At 42.8% G+C, this 21,763-nt stretch overlaps 1 protein-coding gene across 1 annotated transcript in view; it reads right to left on the reverse strand.

Annotated features, from left to right (window-relative positions):
* Nucleotides 1-21,763, reverse strand: part of LOC142955163 (oxysterol-binding protein-related protein 10-like) — a 50,273-nt gene continuing 28,510 nt past the window's right edge. The window contains exons 7-12 of the mRNA XM_076096578.1: nucleotides 12,664-12,828; nucleotides 7,917-8,439; nucleotides 2,214-2,400; nucleotides 1,133-1,315; nucleotides 498-651; nucleotides 1-45 (exon numbers count right to left, since the gene is read on the reverse strand). Coding sequence (XP_075952693.1) covers nucleotides 1-45; nucleotides 498-651; nucleotides 1,133-1,315; nucleotides 2,214-2,400; nucleotides 7,917-8,439; nucleotides 12,664-12,828 — 1,257 coding nt within the window. The remainder of the gene's footprint in view (nucleotides 46-497; nucleotides 652-1,132; nucleotides 1,316-2,213; nucleotides 2,401-7,916; nucleotides 8,440-12,663; nucleotides 12,829-21,763) is intronic.

A 21,763-nucleotide genomic window follows, 5' to 3' on the forward strand; every position in this document is an offset into this window, starting at 1 on the left:
TCAGTGAGCTTTCCACAGAGGGTTGTGGTAGACCCAGCCTTCACCCTACACACACACACACACACACACACACACACACACACACACATGCAGAATGAAAGAGTCAACAGCAACTCAACTTAAAGGGTATTTTCCCACCTATTTCCCCGTGTTTTTGTGTCTAAGTGACTAATGGGGACAGCAATTCTCTGAAATTGGTCCAGTATTGAGGGAGAACACTGCAGACGGGTTGTAATGTAATCGCTCGGGGGAACTCCACGTAGGCTCAGCTTGTTATTATCAGTGTCTGACAACACTTTGGAAAGGGCCCAATAGAGTAATAAAACCTTTTTCTTTACCTTTTGCTTGACCTGGTCTGTTTCTTATTGTGTCAGTTCAATTCAATTTATTTAGCCCAAAATCACAAATCACTAAGTTGTGATGGCAATAGAACCTGTTACTGGCCACTTCTAGTGACACTAAGACGGTGGATGTCACTGGCGTGCACTCTTCTTCACCTCTTTAATAAAATATTTGGGTTTCCAGGGGGTTTTGGTCGCAGCTCTCTGCTTGCCCTCCCTGCGCTGCCTCTCTTCCAGGCGGTGTTTGTGTTCTGTGGCTGCGTCCATATTTCCCGCCTTCAGCGACGCTGTGACGTGCTGCCAAAGACGTCTACAGATCCGGGACACACAGAACAAGAGCACTCGTCATTGCTATGCCTGGGAAACAGATGAAATACAGCTCGCTACACAATGGCGTCATTAAAAGACATGTGCAACAGTGTGACTTCATCAGGGGTGGCCATCGGCAACTTGATGATTGAGCAGTAGGCATTAAGAAATCTGCTAAAAGCGCTGCATTTTCCATTTACGCCACACAGTCGTTTATGGGCTTAATTGCAAAAGTTCTGATCTGTCAGTTGTTGAGACGAGACCCTGGTCCCATTCACATATAAGGCCAAGTCGAGCATGAAGATAAAAGCAGCTGAGCAACAGCTTTAGTTTGCTACAAGCTGCGCTCGCCACACTGATAATGCACCAAGACAGAGCTATACGTATCTTACGATTTACAATAGTGGAAGCACTTAAAACAGTGTTTAACTTTAAATGAACAAAATAGACTTGACGTGTTGAAGTGAAACGCAAAGACTCACCGTGACTCATACGGGCCCTGCTTCTCTGGAGGCTGGATCTTCTTCTTGATGATTGGCTGCTTGGAGGTATCAATCACCTTGCTTTCCCCGTTGCTGTAGGTGAACTCCAGCATCCCGTTCCACTCCCCCTGGGCCTTGCACACGATGTTTCCTGTCTGGTTGTGCTTCACCTCTGCTGTTACTCTGTGAGGAATAAACATCGGGTTCTTTAGCATTCGTGACTGACGAGCACAGCCATGTTATTATTATCAGCAACATTTTGTACAGGTTGCCACCTGTATATTTTGTTAGAATGTGCTGCCTTTCAACAAGTAATTATCACATAATACAGCATGTTCCGAACATCTGCAAAATATACCAGCAGGTGTTTTGCTACCCTGTTGGCTCAAAGACAATGTAGATATAAGATTCCCTCCTTGAGGACAAATACAAGTCAATGGGATGCTCATTCTTTGAATCTGTAAATGGTTCATTGTACCATCCCACTATTATCACACCACGGTTGATACTAATCAGTCTACATTCCTTAAAACAATCCTTGATTAAGCACTTCACTCCTATAACATCATCAGACTCACAATACTCCCATTGCTTTTAAAAGCCGGGTGCCCCTTCAAACTCAGAGTTCAGGTGGATGTTAGTGCCAAATTTGAAGAAATTCCCTCAAGGTGTTCAGGAATAATGGACCGGATGGACAACCCCGAAATGTTATGCCTCCAGCCATGGCTGTTGCCAGTGCGGAGGCATAAAAAATGCTGCAAATAAATAAAATCACTCAAGACACTTGAAATACAGAAAGAAATGTTATTGGAGTACTAATAATATCTGTCTTTATGCACATATGCTTAGACACATACAGTATTCGCAGAGACACAGGCTCTACTTTATTGTGGTCACAATGCCAGTGGTTGGGATAGCTTTTTGTTTTTATACAATTACACGGTGCTAATCTATTTTGCACCTGTAATTTCTTGGCTCCAAACGAATGTGTTTGTGCTGAGGTGGGAGGAGAGAGTGGGATTTTGGTGGCTTTTTTTGGCACAAAATAGGGTTTTTTCTAAACCATTAGCTCTCTGCCTACCTGTGTACTTTTCCTCCGTAGAAGGGTTTGGTGTGGAAAGTGACAGTGGCAGAGTACCCACTCTTGGCACAGTTGATAGTGACCTTTCCCCCGAGTTCCACCCACGGCACGGTCAGGATGGAGCGGGCGTAGGCACAGGGCAGTGTGAAAACATACTCCTCATCATGCTCCAACAAATACAGCACGCCTGGGAGAAACAGGACAGGTTGAAAGGAGAGACAGCAGGAAGAACCACCTGCGGATGTTTATTGTCAACACGTTCTCACTCTCAACTAGTCAAATACCGACGCTTGGTCAGTGGCCCTACACTTCAAACTATGAGCCTCTAGGTACCCCTGTAGCATCAGTTTTGGATGTGTCAGTTATTCATTGTATATTTTCAAAATAAAAGTACTTCGTTAAGCTTAAGAAAAGATTGTGGTTTGGGTTAGAATAAATAGATGTTTTTTATGTAACTGGCCTTAGTTCGAAATTTACAAAACAAAACTACGATAAAATAAGTCAACATTGACTTGGTTGCAGGACACAAACATTGGTCTCCTGGGTGAAAGTCCTGTTTGTAAGACCCAAACATCCTCTCATCCCATCCTCTCAGAGTGAACTTCCTCACTCTATATACTACGTTGGTTGCTCTGTCTAATAATGACTTGAGTGGGTTTGTATTGGAGTGAGTTGAAAGCGCGGTGCTTCTCGTAACGACACTAAAGTGTGCCTCGGTGTGTCGGTATCAGACCCCAAGAAACGCTGACCAAGCGTTGGTATTTGACGGGTTGGGAGTGAGAACGGGTTGTTAATGTAGAATTACTGCTGTGATTCAGACAATAGACCTTCAGACACCATGTGAATCTACAAAGACAAAACATAGCAGTTACATATTTGAAGTGGAGTAAAAAGAACGATATTCTGTGCGCCGTCATGACCTCTATTTCCAGCAAAAGTGGGGTTTCGTGTTATATTCTTGGAATCCCTTGTGATGAATATAGCACTTGTTTTGCAGATTTACTATTTTTTGCCGTGTTGCGAATCAAAAGTGGCAGTGTTAGCGGATACAGTGTGAATGAACTTTCATTATCTCCACAAACATAAACGGAGCTGTGAAAACCGCCATCTGCCTCTGGCTGCAGATTTGTGCAGAGTTATTTTAGCCATGCTGCCCTGCATTGCTCTGGGGATGGCACCACTTTGGTCCAGAATAGAATAACTCAACACACACTGGATAGATGGCCATGACGTTGCATACAGACATTCCTGGTCCCCAGAGGATGAATCCTACTGACTATGGTGAGCCTTGTTGTATGTTGGACTCACCCTCCTGAGTTCCTGTCTCTAGCTTCCATGGATTTTGAGAAAGTCAGAGGAGCTAAAACAATGCCATTGCATTGCGATTCAGAATCCCGCTTTGGCTCTGATTTAGGCTGCCTCCTGTCCCTCGTGAGCTCCCGTCCAGCCCTCCCTCTCTGCTGCTTATATAACAGACAGCTGTCCTGTGCCCAGTCTGCTGCCATGGGCCCAGGTCTAACACATACACATCTGTTTGCCCAAGACACACACATATGGACACACACTTCCTCATCTAAAAGACCCACAAGCAGAAAACATACACAATGTTCTTATTTCCTATAGTGTGTGATTTTTCCCCCCAGATGTTTTCACTTGATTGTGTGCATCCATGCATGTGTGTATTTGTGCATCTGTGAAACAAAGACCCCCATGCTGCAGTCAGTCAGTCATGCTCTAGCCGCTGCTACACAGGGAGCTGACAGATTAATCCAGGTTGATATGTCGTAAATAAAGGAAAGGAAACTGGTTAGTTTAGATTTCTTATCACAAAACAGTACAGTTCATAGCATAACATTGTCCTTGTGTGCCACTCAGGCTTGTATTTAACACGTGGCTTTTTTCCGAGGGTGAGAGCGGTGAACAAGGATGTGCGGCAGCCTGGAAGTGCTACAGTCTTGTTCAGCTGCAGAGGGAAAGTGGGCACGGTGACATGCATTCCAGATGTTGTCATCGCTGACTAAGAAAGAGTTTGGGCCTGTTCTGTATCTCACAGCTGCAGAGGTCGGCAACCTTTTTTCGATGTTCTTGTCAAGTGTGCCATATCAACATTAAGCTTAACATTAAGTTTAATTGTGACATCAGAAATAACAGATCTGTAATTTCATGTCATGCATAAAGGCAGCGTGAATAGCAACACTTTATAAGAAGAATGTTCTCCTATAATCAGGACATCGTAATTATACATGAGAGCACTTCTTATGAAAACATTCACATCTGAGTTGATATCATTAACCCTACCAACCTTCCACCAGTCTGTTCATCAGCAATACATTTAGAGGTGCAAAATATGGAATTACAAGCATATTCATCGCCTCCACACGGCTCCCAACATGGCGGCGGCTGGACCATAATAGTGCAAACAGTGGCAACAGTGCTGACAGCCAACTGTGTTTACCTGAAGGGGAACCGAAACGGTGGGTGCTGCGCCTCTGTGACGACGCTGCGGGTCAGGACGACGTTATCGGCTGTAAGCGCTGTATGAGTTAGCCAGTGGGGCCCGCTCACATGACTAACATACAATAAAAGGCATGCGCTACGTCAACGACGCACAGACAAGCTCGGACTACAATACAGAGGGAGAGTGACTTCATTCTCTGCTCAGTTAGACATTAGTTCACTATATCTTTACATAGTGAATAGCTGTTTGCTGCTGTATTAATGCTCTGCATCTTGTATAGAGAGCCTTTTACAGGCTGTCTTTGGCTTCAGGGCACTGAGGAAAATTAGCTAGATGTTTTTCAGAACGACACCAACAAACAGGTGCAGGAGGATGTAGCAGTGGGTGGGAGGACTTGGGTGAGGGTACGTTTTTTTTAATTAAAAAAAAAAAATCTTTTAAGAGGCATGTGAACAGCGCTACACAGCTTATCCTGGGACACTACTATCTGCTACCATTGTTTTGGCTTGTTGAACAAGCGATTCTACTTTTGTTGCAATTGTAACCGCTTTATCCGGTGTTGAATCTGGTTCAGCATGCAGCATTGACGCTGGGATTGGTCGCAAGTTAAATTAGCTGGTCACGGATCATTTAATCAGTGTTTATCAAAATCACATTTTGTAACACGGTCATGCAGCCACACACTGCGCAATGGTCTCATGGAGTTCCTGTGCGCGTGTGTTTTCTGGCATGAACTTTCCCTTTGGCCGTGTTTCTAAAGCAGCAACGGCAGAGCGAACAGCATCAACCTGCGTCTGGCAATGAGTGGAGGATCCCCTCGGTTCCTGGGACATGGAGTAAAGTGGCTTTTCCCCAGAGTTTTAGGCACGTGGCACGTATTTGTATTCGTACATCTGCATCTGCATGTCGAAAGGCATCATGTGCTGTTGCGGCAAAGCTGGCTGTGCGGCGAAGGGAGTTTTTTCTCACGACGTTTCGCGGGTTTAGGACCGTGACATCGTCACCACTAAACGTACAACAGCTCTTGTCATATGAAGTTGTGTGATGTTTATCTCCTGTGTACCAAGTTATCAAACTTTTGCAAATTTCTAAAAGTAAAACGTGATAAGGAGGAGTCATCGAGGACTGGTCCCCGCTAATGAATGCTTACTGCTGGCCTAATTACAGCTAGCTTTCACTGGCCCGAGGCTAAGCAACCACACTAGCCTGCTTTCTTCTCTCTCTCTCTCTCTTTAATAAACACACACACACACACACACACACACACACACACACACACACACACTTATTAATAAAATAAGTAACACTATTTTGCTGGTTGCCTTTAGTTACATTGTCCTAAAGTTATCTTGAGGTTACATTCAGTTAAATTTGGTTATGCTCATATGTTGCCAAACTGCTGCCAAAAGATATAGAAGCTATTTGTTTAAACCATTTACATGATTTCATAAAAGCTGACAGTTGTTATTCTAAAAAATGACTGATGCAGAGAGAGGACTGGCGGAGGCCACTGATTCTAAGTGACTTCAGTGATGTGAGGAGGATTTGTCCCTCTGAACTCACTACATCCTCAGGATGTCACCTTATCCTTGCCCGACGCTGTCCTACACATAAACTTGAGGAATAGGTTTGAAGTCAGCTCATCCGATGCATGGGTGTCTAGTGTCTGTCTAGTTTCGCAGCAGCCTGGCGTTAGCTGTGTAAGATGTAATCAATGTGAACACAAAATGCAAACGTGGATGACAGCACTCTGTTTTGCTGAAACGGTTTTCCAATTAGAGGCTGCAGATGGAGCACACATACGAGTGCTGCTGTTTCGGAGAGCTATGGGGATTTAATCAGCTGAAGGATGCTCTCGTAGAGTCTGCAAACAGCTGTGGATGTCAGATTGCGGTAATGATTAACCATTTAATCCATCTGACAACAGACTGCTCTGACATTTTTCTCGTTATTGTTATTCAAAACCCCACGAACTTCTTTTAATAATGATCCAAATATGTCTACTGGTTTCTGGTACTGGCAATTTATTTATTTCATCCAACATTATTAAGACATTTCTGCCAGATCCAACAGTTTGTATGATAACTTACAATTATTTTTGTTGGGTTTTGATTGTGTTTTCCTACAAATGTCCAGAAACACAAGCAATCAGTGTGTTTGGACAACACCCTGTGGTGTTTAGGCCAAACAACTATTTGGTTAGGTATCAGAAAAGATCGTGGTTTGGGTTAAAATAACGACTAAAGTATTCATTTCAGAAGTTACCAAAGAAATAGGTCAACGTTTGGGTTAGAATAACTAAGGAAGTTACGTTACTTAAGAATGGTAGTTATGTGACAAATAAGTCGACGTTGACTTTGGTTTCACACGGGACACAAACAGCGGTCTCCTGGGTCAACTTATCCTCATACAACAGTTTGTATGATATCTTAAGAAAAGTTACTACTCATTTTTTGTGCGTTTTCCTACGAAAGCCAGAAATACATATACATTTCCGATCATTACATGCATATGGTCTTTTCAAAATAAACTTCTGTCTTCACAGTAAACAACTAAGTTAGGTTTAGGCAACAAAACCACTTAGTTCGGTTTAGGAAAAGATCGCCGTTTCGGTCAAAATAACTACGGAAGTGCCGTTACGGAAGTACGCAAGTTACCTGATAAATAAATCAGTGTGACTTCTTGTTCCAAATGGGGACCTAACAGCAGTCTCCCGGGTCAAAGATCGCTGATTGTTGGACCCAAACACTGCCCCTCCCACCCGCCCCTGGCTTTTGCGGTCTCTATACTTCCTCGTTTATGATTAAGTTGATAACATAAGCAATGATTTTGTGGGGTACCTACCAATTACGCCACACTCATTTTATTAGGTATAGCTACGAACGCTGGATGAGACCAGCCTGCCTGAGTGAAGGTCTGGTGTTTTTAGACCCACCCATCCACCCCAACTTTTCCTCCCCTCTTTGTACTACATCACCTGTCCTGGGTCACGATTACGTGGTGTACACACAAAATGATAACGTGGGTTGTATACGAATTACAGTGCATTACTGTTCGTAGGTATACAGAGTACAGTGTGCACTCTTGTACCATCTGCACCGCATTACAATCCCAAACAAATGGAAGAAACAGCTCTTCAAGGTCAGGAGAATATCAACCTGTAACCATGTTCCTTGTGCAATTATTTGCAATGCTCTGGAAATCAGGCACACACTTGTTTTTTTAGAACAGGCTACACGTCTTACCTTCCCCGACCATGGACACTCCAACAGACATGCCCAGGAACTTGCTCTTGGTCCAGACGTGAGTGTTGACACACATCTTCTTCTCCTTGCACTCGCAGTAGAAGCCCGACACAGGTGGGTGGTGGGACACCTGCTCTGCCACGAACCGAACACGATAGCAGTCTGAGTTTCTTCTGCTGCTGCCGTCCGTCCCCCTCTGTGGGGACCCGGGAATGGTAGAAGTGGCCGTGGGTGCCGAGATGGGCGCGGTACAGTTGGTAGTCCTGAGAGGTCGAACCCGGTCCCGAGGCACATACCAGGAACAGTGGAAGTTCTCACCCAGGATTGGGTTGTAGGGCTTCTTGGCCACGGCGCCCTTCCGGCCCTCGTGGAAGGCAGTCAGGTAGTACTCCACAAAGCGGACAAAGCGCTCCTCTGGCGTGCAGCCAGAGGTGATGGAGAGGAACATGTCGGGGTGAGCCATGAAGTTGGCGTACATCTCCAGCAGGGAGCGCTTCTCCAGGATGAAGGTAGGGAGCACCACCTGACAGAGGGATGGACAGAGATGACAACAAAAACATGTAAAATCTACTGTGTAGAAAAATCAATCAAAGAATTCATGTCCAAACAACTCAAACTACCCGCAGAGACCGTCAACAACATCACATTCCACCGCGTACACCGTCTGGGACCAAGGAACAACAATAACCGACCACGGCCAATCATCGCTAAGTTTGAACACTACAAACAAAAAGATCAGGTCAGACAACAAGGCAGGCAGCTCAAAGGAACGGACTATGGACTCAACGATCAATATCCCAAAGAAATCATGCAACGACGCGAAGTTTTGTTTCCAATCCATAAACACATGATGAAAGAAGGAAAGAAAGCAATAATATCACTGGACAAACTATACATAGATGGACAATTGTACCGCGATAAGGACGTCACCCCCTGGCTTTTCTAGACCCCTCCACACTCTCTCTCTCTCTTTCTCTCTCTCGCGCCCCTACGGCTCCGCATACACACACACACACACATCCACACATGATACACCCAAACTCACCCAAACTCAGGAGAATACTCATACTTCTCACCAGTTCACCACTCATATTCACGCATTGACTTCTTCCACAACAGCAATTCAATCATATCTAATATTTCAGACTCAAAAATCCATCCTATCATTATTAGCGACCATGCTCCCGTAACATTTATATGGAACAGAGTTACCCTACATAAACCTATCACTAGATGGCGCTTCAATACATCTCTTCTCAAAGACCCTCAGTTTGACAGTCTTATTAAAAAAGAGTGGGCATCCTTCTTAGAAATAAATGATTCCCCAGAGTCATCACCAACCCTTCTGTGGGAAACATGGAAAGCAGTTTTAAGAGGAATAATCATTTCATTCTCCGTTTACAAAAAAAAGAAAGAAAAACAACAAGAAGCTGAACTGGAACAACAAATCAACCGACTCGAAACCATTGATGCAAGTAACCCAACAACGGAAACCCAGAACGAATTAAGAAAGTACAAATTCCAAATAAATGAAATTATAAATAATAAAACTCAATTCCTCATACACAGACTTAGACAAGAACATTTTCACCATAGCAATAAATCCGGTAAATATTTGGCAAATCAAATTAAACGAAATAAAGAAAAAACAACAATCTCAATCATCAAGGACTCTGCAGGGAAGCCCACAAATTCACCCGATGAAATAAATAAAATCTTCAGAAGTTTTTATGCCAATCTATATTCATCTAAAAATAACCCAAATCAAGAAGACATCAACTCATTTCTCAACAGCATTGATCTACCACAGCTTAACAAAGAACAAATCAACATACTTGACTCACCATTAACACAGGACGAACTTTTTACTGCACTCAATCTTATGCCCAATAACAAAGCACCAGGTCCCGATGGCTTCCCTGCTGAGTTCTATAAACACTTCTGGTTCATTCTAGCTCCACTCTTTAACAAAATGATAACTGAAATAAAACAAAATTTGCAATTTCCAGCCAACATGAACACAGCCAGTATATCACTCCTCCTCAAACCAAACGAAGATCCAACTCTTCCTTCTAGTTACCGTCCCATTTCTCTTCTCAATGTAGATATTAAAATCATCACTAAGGCCCTAACTCACAGATTAGACAAAGTCACTCCATCCATAATTCATCCAGATCAAACCGGCTTTATCAAAGGTAGACATTCATCCACTAACACACGCAGACTGTTTAATTTAATCAATTACTCATCATTACAACAAACTGGTACCATCATAGCCTCCCTAGATGCAGAAAAAGCTTTCGACAGAGTAAACTGGACATTTCTCACAAGCACATTAAAGAGATTTGGCTTTGGGGAATCATTTATTAACTGGGTTAAAATTCTGTACACTTCACCTTCAGCCACTGTCATCACCAATGGACAAACTTCACAAAGTTTCACACTGCACAGGGGGACTAGGCAAGGATGCCCACTCTCTCCCTCACTTTTCACCATTTTCATTGAACCGTTAGCTGCAGCCATTCGTCAGAATATCTACATACATATACAATACAACAGAACACCACTCCACCTGGTCATCCCTCACTATGTTTCTGCAAACGTGACATCACCCATCCTATTAATATTAAAATTTGTATGGTATATATCTATTTTTCTTTTTTTTATGTATTTATTGCTATTATTGATTTTTGTTTTGTTGTTTTTCTTGCCTGACAACCAATTAAAATCCATGTACATGCATACATGAACATCCATATGCACACATACTTTGTTGTTTTTTAATTATTATTATTATTATTATTATTATTTTTTTTTTTTCTCCTTCCATCTCAAAAGGCTCAAGGACACACACACACACACACACACACACACGCACACACACACACACACACACACACACACACACACAAACATATACACATACACTGACTATATGATGTTTGCTAGCTTTTATCCCACTGTTCTTGTCAATCTCTTGTTGTTATGTCTATGTATTGTCTAATATTGTCTCTTGTCTTTCAATAAAAAAATCATTGTGCAGACGTCCTACAGTTGTGGTTGTATGAAAAAGATACACAAGTGAACAGGGGTGTTTTTGCTTTCAACATGAAAGACAGGCTGACGTCTGAGGGGATCCAAAGAAACCTGATCCATAATGTGACTCATGTGTCTCTAAAGCACCCTTGAATACCTCCAGTACCGATGCCTTCTTATCCTTAAACACCAGCCTGAAATCTTAGAAATTAGGTTCCCATACAAGGAAACTGCATTGTCGATTACATTTGAAAGGAAATGCATTTTCATTGTCTATATTGCCGGTTGATTCATCCAAGGCAAGTGAGTTTGTATCTCGTTGTCTTGCTGCAGTGGAATGTGACAGCGGTATCAAATTTATTTTCTCTTTCCTTTCATCCTTTTGCTTTCCTTATAGCATGGCCTCCATCACATCACTCATACACTCTTTTAGTCATTTTAATAAAAGTAAAAGTAAAGTATGATTGCCTCGGAAAATGCAACAACTTAGATCAAATTTGGGCTTTTATGGACAATTATATTCACCTATAGCTTACGATCCTGAAGAACACTTGTATTAACACTAGTCATTGGTGACACACCGGCATTTCATACACACAAACAAAAAAAAATACACACACACATCCCAGCTAAAGCTTGATAAATCAATAAAGTTATATCATGGTAACTAAGACAGAGGGCTGTTTGACAGCTCTATGTGTATTTTAGGCAGGAGTAGAATCAATAATGCGATAGCAAGCACTGTCCTTTCCCATCTCTTTCCTGACAAACATCATCAGGGGACTGACACATGAACTGGCCCATATGTATTATAGGTCCACTAACAGCTCCAATGGTACGGTGTGGTTTCATGTCATGTGATGGGGAAAGTTTTACTTCGTAATTTGCCGAAACTCTCTATCGTCCTTCAGATTACATAAAGTCAAGCCCGTTACACAACCTGACTGTCCATATGATGACACCTCGCGGTCAAATGTGACGTTTTGATCGAGCCACACCGGAGGGCCTGAGTCAAAACGTCGATCCCTGTCACACTGCAACACCACGAGTCAATATGGACATGGCAAGAGCAAATGGTTCTTTCATAATCTGCCCACAGACCCCCCCGTCTCTCAGGTATTCAAGGTCAGAATCCCCTTCTGTTGCACATCGTTGGCACATTATCCCTGTGATCCAGAGCACTGGTCCAGCAGTAATCAGGTTGAGCTCACTGGTCTGAGAGAGTCATCACAATCACATGACCAGAGGACATCTGACTAACTACAACCAAAAACCAGGGCGGGGGGGACAAAGAGGAAGGCAAGTGTTAAATGAAGACGAGATGGTGTATTATTTATAGCACTGGCCCAAATATAGACACTAGTTTCACCACGGTACACTGGTGGTAACAACTAGTAACGCTGCAGCGTTTTGTAGTCTACCATTTGCGCTGGTCTAAACTGCCGGGCTGGGTTCATTAATCCAACCTGTTCACACTCCCAACTCAATAGCCTTTGCCCGCTCTATGTCGGCTTGGAAAGGCCCCGGATGAAGGCAGCTCGCGGCTCTGACCGTAGTAAGCTTTACAGCACACTCTCGCTTGGACCTTGTCGCTCAGCACTGGGAACTGGCTGACAGCATTGTTTCTTGGACAGGGTCTATCTCGTTGAAGGTTTGGTCTTTTCACACGCTACCTAAAACCTAATTGATGAAGGTAGAATCTTACACTTACCCGTGTGAGGTCCATGCCAAGTTTCAGCTGGGACAGGAGGTGAAGCATGATGCTTCTCTGGTCATCCAGAACTCCCAGGTCTTCCTCCTCATTGTCCTCTGTGTCTGTGGTCTCGTCGCAGGGATCCAGGGTTTCTTGGCTGCTGGTTTGGCTCTGCTGCTGTCCCTGGTGGCGGAGACACAAATGACTATTGGTAAAACTAGCAAGAAGAGGGCCTTGTGAAATAGATAGCACAGATAGCGAAGAGGGGAGTAGAACGCCAATGGCAGTCTTATACCCAGTCTACATCCGGTGAGTCAGACTACAGGGACATAGACAGATGTAGGCAGACTTAATGCACATATCGGCAAGTTCCGTTATCTATTTAGACGTTTGTTTGGGACTTTTGGAAGAGCAAAACAAAGTCCAGCTCAACAAACACTCTCATCGTGTAATTCTAAAGGTGTACACTGTGTGGTCAAAAGGATGGGGACAACCCTTCCACATACCTTTTTGCCTTTGGCTGTTTGTAGTTGTGTTTGTTGTACTTAGTTCCAAGCAGGGAAAACTTAGATAACTTTAGATAATCAAGCGCTTTCGGCTTTGAGGCAATAGTTTGTGTTTGATCATTTTCTGTTCATTCTGTCCACGCTTGTGCGTTTCTGCAAGCGTGATGCGAGGCTGATATGAAACATATTCATGAAACATTATTTTGGTTCAGAAACGTAGACATTCAACGTATCCCGTTGGTTTGCAGAAATGTACAATGCCAACATTTTTTCTGGCAACCGGGTTGGGCTGGAATATGGTCTTCTGTGCCCTGGTCCTCTTGACCTAGCCCTCTCTGACAAAAGGTACATGGGAGACTAAAGATCAAGAGTGTTGTCAGCTGGTCTGGTGAAAAGACAACTACCATCCTTTCTCGACCCTCTCTTCCGTCTATCTAATTTCCCTTCTTCTGTCTGTTCCTTTGCCTATTGACTTTGCTGTACATCCTCAGCTGGAGCATGAAATGAATCGATCGATCAGAAGAACAGGACAAATTGGCCTCTCAGTCGCTGCCCTCCTATTTCCAGATTAGGTTAATATCATCGAACCATTCTAACTGAACGAAAAAGGGAAAGATTCTTAAGGACCCCATTTGAAGAGTCTGACATTAAAAGAGGAAACTGTGGCTTCAAAATGGAACCATTTCAATTTGAATGTGCATTATTATAAGTATGGTTTTGGAGAGATTCCTGAGTCCATCACGGCTTTCCCTGTCCAGCCTCCCAGCACTCTGCAGCCACTTGGATCCTCAATCTGCAGCAGCTGAGGCGAAAGAGAGCCGTACTCTTATTGTTGCTAATGCATAATGTAAGAAGGAGCCCCCAGGCCCCACAGCATAGAGGGGACTCAAAAGAGATCCCTCCACTGGCCCATTACTCATTAGTCTTTGTGATTTAATACTGTAACGTGTGGAAGCAGAAAAATAGTACAGGGACTGTCACACAGGTTTAGTTTGTGAGTTACAATCCAGCTCCATGAAGTTCGTCACATGTAAAAAAATAAATCATGATGTTTGATCATACCAGGCTCAAGTTCATGGATATGCCATGAAATTAAACTCAGAGTAATGGGAAAAAAAAGTTTTTGGAAATATCTAGCATGAAAAACAATTATTCTGTGAATGTATCATCTAAATCATGAATGTGAACCCAAAATCATAGGCAGGACAAAATATTTCCCCAAATGAAAAACTAAATTCACAAACAAGACAAGTGAAACTTGTGACCAAAGCAACATTTAAATTGCCCATTGACCTGAATGAATGTAAACGCTGCTCCCTGTCCACAGGAGAGAACAGCATCAGGTGCAGGATCGTAGACATCACATGTCCTTAAAGGTACCGTAACGTTTGTTATACAAGTGCTACGTTTCCCTTCTATTTCATTTTTTAATGAATACATTTGTTTTCTGTGACTGCAGAACTGAGTCTAAAAAAAGGGGGGAGCAATTTAAAAAACGGGTAAAGATGTAATACTTATTTAAAGCCCTGCTTTTAGGCAACAAACAGCATTACTAATAGTTCCATTGTTTGTTCAGAATAAAAAAGTATCCTGATATTAAATATCATCAATAAATAACTATGATTTGTGACTCAAAATATCCCTAAGCAAGTGTGTATCATCCCAGATCTTACAGAGACTGTGTTTTCATTTCTGTATTACCTTTACTGGGAGATATAGAAAAGACAAATTAACTCAGTGGTTTGTTTCTCATTTTTACAGCTATCAATGTAGTTGTCCTATGCGTCATTTTAATAAGGTCTGAGTTGGAAATATATAATATTATGTCTGGTTGTATGTGTTGGTTGTACGCAACAAGTGCACATTAACTTTTGAATTGCTTTTGCACAAAACATAACTCTGCATCACCCTAAATCATCATAAATAAGGCAAAAGGTTACATTCCGTTAGTATCTTGCGTGTGCATAGTAATGATACTGTCCGGCGATCATGACTTTATGTTAGCAGAAATCCTGCTAACTCCCATTAATATTGAGGGTTGTAACAACATACATTTTTGGGGGCTTAACCAGACCACGAGGTTTCTGAGGAAAGACTGATTTCTCACAAATCATGTACAAATATATACTCAGAATAGTCTGGCAGTAAAATAAGCAATGAAGGTAAATTAAGTCATGCTGGAGGATTCAAATTATTCATAATGTTAGTCGTGCGTGAATGGCGCATTGCAACTCTCAAACTGGCCCACCATCTTGTTTTATTGCAACCAAATGTGACACGAGAGGGTGGAGCTAAGTTCAACTGAACGCTGAATAATTTTTATGATACCAAAAGAGTTACAATTTACTAACTATGGTCTTTCTAAGACGAAAACACGGACAACTCCCAGACCGGACAACGCCGTGGTAGCGACCGGTCAATCACAAGGTAGCCCCGTCCCAGAGCATTCTCTGCTTTATGGTCTGTTATGATGGACCATAATTTACTAAATGAACATCCTGCTGTTTTGAAGAAGACTTGAAACTAAAGATTGAGACCATAAACTCATGTTTACAATGTTTACTGAGGTAATAAATCAAGAGAGAAGTCATTTTCTCATAGACTTCTATACAATCTGACTTATTTTTGCAACCAGAGGAGTCGCCCCCTGCTGGCCATTAGAAGGAATGCAAATTTAAGACAATTCCACATTTGCTTCACTTTTCAGACCCAGAGGTTGCAGCTTCAGTGCACCACATTTTTTCAACCAAGTAGTTTTGTTGCCTAAACCTGAGCTTTCTCCTATGAAGACAGAAGTTTTTTTTGAAAAGGCAGTGTATGCATGTATCGAGCGAATGTTGTCACGTTGAAGCGTTGGGCCACTGACCAAGTCTTTGGGTAAGACAACAAACAAGAGTAGTAACAAAACTCTCAGACTGTCCCTTTAAGCCCGAGAATGTAAAATAGGAAAATATTTCTTTTGAATAATTCATTAACAATGGGGTTTACTCTGAGGTTATGTAAGAATGTGCCACACACATTCCCTCTGTCTCTCTCACACACACACCTACAGACCTACACACACACACACTCACTTATCTGTGTGCCCAGTTCCTCTCCAATGCCCAGCTCCAGGAAAGTTAATACAAGTTGTAAATGGCTGGGCTGTTTCAACCGTCTGCCCACCCTGCCATTTAAACACATCACATTTCACACAAAATTCACACACAGTCCCACACTCTTGGCCATACAGATTCACAAACATACAATATAATCCTGCCAACTTTTATGGACAAACAACTATTATCCATCCACTCTCTGGATCATCGCTCTGGTAACAGAACAAAATGATGAACTAATATCACAACATGTGCGCACACACTCACACACATGCACACACAAACAAACACACACACACACAGTAGTGATTTCCCACTCACGTTGTTGGGCTGGCATGCAACCACTGCTGACTTGTTGGGAGTCCTGCTAGATTTCATGTCCACCATCCGGAGTAAGACAGACAGAGAGGTAGTGGGAGAGACCCTCGCTGATGTCCCAGCACCGACACTACCACAGCAAGTGACAGACGGAGCCGAGGGCAGGGTGACAGAGCCAGAGTGAGGAGAGGCTGACAGACATTCACGAAAGTGAGGTGAGATGAGAAGAAGAGGAGGAAGGAGGAGATGGACGGAGAGAGAGAGAGAGAGAGAGAGAGAAGGCGGGAGAGTATAGTAGAGCTCTGCCTGCTACACTTTTGACAGGCAGATTAAAAGTGATGCCGACAATCCTCTCTATCCCCACCGGCCTCCCTCTTCACATAAGCCCCGCCCCCTGCACATACACACTGTGTTACATCAGAACCCGCCCTACTCCAATGCCTCCTCCTCCTCCTCCTCCTCTCACCATCTCCCTCTTGCCTCCTGCCTCCCCTCACTCACTCCCGTTCCCTCCCTCGGTGCTCCTTCCGTGCCTGTTTCACTCGTTCACTTTTATGTCCTCTTTCCGGCGTCCCATCCCCCTCTTCCTTCTATACCTCCATCCACCCTTGGCTACACAGTGCTGTGGTACAGTCTGTGTAATTACCACTATGGAAGCAACTGTGGGCTGAGGGCTGAGTGCAGCTGCTCCTTATGCGCTTATTGTCAACTCAGCAACGGTGCACATGACGTGTTGGTGTTAACGGGCAGCCCAGTTATGCAGTTTTTTTTTTTAAAAGAAGAAAGAAAACACTTATGGAAACCTCAAGGGATGGTCCCAGTTCATTATATCCGCCAGGGGACCATTCTGCTGCAAAACTGCATAACATTGTGGCTGGCCAGTTATGGCTGCATGCTCAAGGAGCTCTCGTGGTTGCACTCTTCCAGTCAGAAGATCGGTGTGTCCTTGGGCAAGACACTTAGCCCCAATTGGCTGTATATGTGTTGTAAATGGGTAGTTAGTCCTAATGGATAGTGGCATCTTGCATGGTAGCCCCTGCCATTAGTGTATGAATGGGTGTGAATGGGTGAATGACATGTAATGTTAAAGTGCTTTGAGGCATCGGAAGACTAGACAGGTGCTTACAAGTACAAGTGCATTTACTATTTACTTTATTGCTTGTTTTGTACCGACTGCTGACTCCTAACTCACATGCTTTTCCAGTCCCTGGCTGATAGGGGCCACAAGTGATCACACAGCTGAGTACATCTCTGACCCCCCCCCATCCGCCACCCTGCGCCCACAGAGGGGGGATAACAGTTTGCAGTGTGTTGGCTAACAGCTAACAGAACTATCAGTACACACAGCGCTGCATTGCTGCTGGACACTGCTCTGCAGCTCACTGTTATTTTACATGTTTACATTTTATATATTGTGCTATATTCAGGTTCAATCGATGAGTCGTCCTCAATAATTATGCGGCCTTCTCAATCAACATAAACTTTAAGTTATTTTTAACTTTTGAAAAAAAATTTGAAAGCCTGGGAAAAAATGTTGACATTTACTGCAAACCACTGATATGTTGAATATCGACTTTTTTGCATTCGGTCAGAACAAGTGATGAAGTACAACGAGCGACGCATAGAGCAAGTGATGTGAACATCATGCGACAGTTATTGAAAGTTATGTTGTATAATAACAAGTTTAACAGGGGAGAAACTCTACTAAGGGCGGGTGGAGTGGGTCAAACAAACACAGGACATTCACTCAGGAAACCGCTGTCCATGTCCCCTGTGAAACCAAAAGTAAGCAATGACTTAAAGCTTGTTATGTAGTTTCGCTTTATGTTGTCACGTTGCGTTGTTACATTATTATTTAACACAAACCATGATCTTCTTTCTCACCTAACCAAGCTGTTTTGTTGCCTAAAACTAACCAATTGTTTCACAACGTTAACCACGTGGCATTCTGCGTTTCTGCTAGTGAGGCTATGAGACATGAGACATGAGACATGAGACATTAAACCTATATAGTATATGAAATATATACTTGAGGCATTTGAACGAATAAGTATTTCCATTTTGGAGTCTGTGCCTTTGTGCACATGGGTATTTGTCTATCCTCCTAATCCTTCTCATACCCCATGACTCGTGTTTATTCCCAGCGGGCTGATCAGCAGCAGACCAAACACATGACTATCTCCCACTTTTTTCTTACCGTTGTTTTTTCTAAAAACTTTTATTGTACAGTGGAAAGATGAGACAAGGAATTTGAAGATAAACAGATGATGCAACAAGGCATTCAGACACAGGGTCATAAGGTCACATGATTTCACATTTACATGCTACCTAAAGAGACGGATTGAGAGCAGTGAGGTGAGTGGGACGAAAAACCAACGGAAGATGAGAGACTTCTGTCAACTCCATTCTAATCTCTTGGTAATCCCCCCCCTCCACTCCTTCCATCAGATTGATTCAGGTTGAACTATTAATTCCATGTTCACTGTCATGGCAACCAGCAGCTTATGGGATCAACCGGTTTCTTCTGCAGATCACCACCTTGTCATGATGGACAAAACAGGTATTTGGATACACTATGATATAAGTGTAGTTTTTTGTGTTTATAGACACTTAATATATGTGTAAATTGTCTATGCTGGCTTGTGTGGATGATTGTAGAAGTGTGTGTGTGTGTGTGTGTGTGTGTGTAGCTGCTTCATTGCATTCATAGGGAGTGTTCGTGATTCACCAGAGGGGCTGGTGGCTGGGGTGGGACTTCATTTTTGTGTTTTATTTTTCCTGACCCTCCCTAGAGATACAAATAGTTTTTTGAGTGACGGGGACAATAACTAACCCTCCCCCCGTCACAAATAACCATCATTTGTTATATTAACAACAAAGTTAGGGAGTATTAGAGAAAAAAGAAAAAAAAAAAACATTTTTCCAACCATCAACGAGCAAACAGAGTGAGAGTAATCACCAAAACAAACAGCTGACTTCTTAAGCAAAATGCAAATCCTCCTTACAAAAACTTGCATCATCACACTCGCTGTGTGTGCACTTCAGCAGAATACGGGTCCTCTCCTCTTACTCGGTTTAATTTCAGCCTACATGCACGCTTGTTTCTGCCCGACATTGTTGAATCAGAGCAGCTGGTATTGGAATGAGTCCTTAAACCAGGAAATGTGTCGGCATGTTTGCACTTCCGGTTCCTGCGTCTCGAAGTCGGTTTTTTTTGTTAACAGGTTTTTGGTTAGATGCCAGAAACAAGGTCTGTGGTTAACGCAAGCTTAAGAGATTTTAAGTTTTGTTTTATACTACATGAAATACGTAAGTAAATACCCTGGTCATGAATTTTGAAGCCACTCGTGTCTTAACAAAGGCGGTTGCTAACAAGTGGCTAAATGTGTAAAGCTCTCTCTATTGACAAAATAAAAGACCCCCCCCCCCCAAAGTATTTGATGTGCTTCCCCGGTTTTGCCCCCCCCCCATACAAAGCATACTCTTTGCCTCAATTGTAATTTTTTTGACCGTGTCAATGTATTTGAAGCTTTTATGTGTTGTCAACGCTATGAATGGATGGATGCGAGTAAACGTGTGTGTTAGCATGTTACGTGTGTCCCAGCAGAATGAAGCAGGAATCTTTCAAAAGCTCCTTCCTCCTGAATAATAAATGAGTGAATCCTCAGAGAAGAGTGATGACGGAGACAGAAAAGAGATGGAATATTCCATGGAGTGACTGCGGGAGGACAAGAGACCAGTGTATACAACATAGAGGTATGTGTGTGTGTGTCACGGTGGATGGAGTGCTTTTTTTTTTTTGGAGTGCACACAGGCATATCCTGACTTTACTTGAGCACGCCATTTCATTCTCACGCAAGGCTCGAGTAGAGTTGCAGTGAAGGACTATAGCGGTGTCCCAATTCTACACCACATACTCCAGTGTTCTGGAGAGCAGCATCGATAGTGGAATACCCTGGTGGGACTACGGAGGCCCATTGCATTCACCAAAGGAAAAAAAAATGGTGGCCATACCTGATAAATATGAGAAAAGATGTCATAATTGAAAAGGTTAAGGCGGTTTATCAAACATCACTAATTAAGTCAGAGGCTTGATGGTGCCAGAAATCTGATTGAAAGTTCCAGGTCTGTTAACTCTAACTATAAAATCCCCCAACCTACAACTACAGACTACAAGCTATAACCTAACTGCACACAGTGAGTGCAACACACATTGAAATACAATTTAAATCCACACAGTTTAAATAAAAAAGAAACATTTTTACGATTAAACACATGTACTTTGTCACCCAAACCCTGGAGGTGTTCGGACCAAAAGCTCGCTCAAGTAAACTGTGAAGGTATTGTCCCAGAGCGCTGCGGAACCGGCCTCCTCCAACTGTCACACACCACTTCCTCACTGACATGCACATCTGCTAAATGTCATTAAAGAGTTGTGTTTGCTTTGATTTCCCCGCTGAGAGACAGACAGCATCGCCCACCGATGCACTCCTCTCTTCTGTGACAATGTTCTGTTCCAGTCTGCTGTGCATGTGCGGCTTCTCTGCCCAGCGCACTGAGCCCAAGTCCGTGGTGTGTGGCACCATCCCTGAGCCGCGGCTTTGAACACACATCAACACCATCGTGGTGTTATACCTTGATTTAAAGCTGCTCTTCTCGTCCGCACTGCACCGCACTTACTGGACTGATTAATGGCTTATTGATATAAGTGTTCAATTTGTCATGTCTTGGAGTCTTTTGTCACCCTCAGCTATTCAAGGGCTTAGGTTTTGTTTCAACATTGAGGGGGACACACATATAAAGCGATGTGTAAGACCTCCGCAGTTCATTTTGAGTGTCAAACACCTGCATTCTGGTCAATTTGTAATCCAAATTTTCATGTCAATTAAACATTATTTAATTTGAAATAATTTATAAGCCCCGGGACTTTAATAGGTCAAACCGTATATATTGAGCAAAAAGTTGGTATTATATATTATATATATATATATATTATATTATATATTATTATATTATATTTTAAGAAAAATATGTCAATTTTCCTGTAGTCGAGCAAACGGTTTCTGCTGGACCCTACTTTCATTTTTTATTTATTTATTACCTCATAGGATTTAGTATCAAACTGATAGGGTGCGAGTTGTTACTCCTTTGTCACAGTTACAGTTCTGACGTTCAACATCATCATCACAGAAATCC

Source organism: Anarhichas minor, unplaced genomic scaffold, assembly GCF_050575085.1.
Source record: "Anarhichas minor isolate MPS153535 unplaced genomic scaffold, ASM5057508v1 ptg000022l, whole genome shotgun sequence".
NCBI classification, from domain to species: Eukaryota; Metazoa; Chordata; class Actinopteri; order Perciformes; family Anarhichadidae; genus Anarhichas; species Anarhichas minor.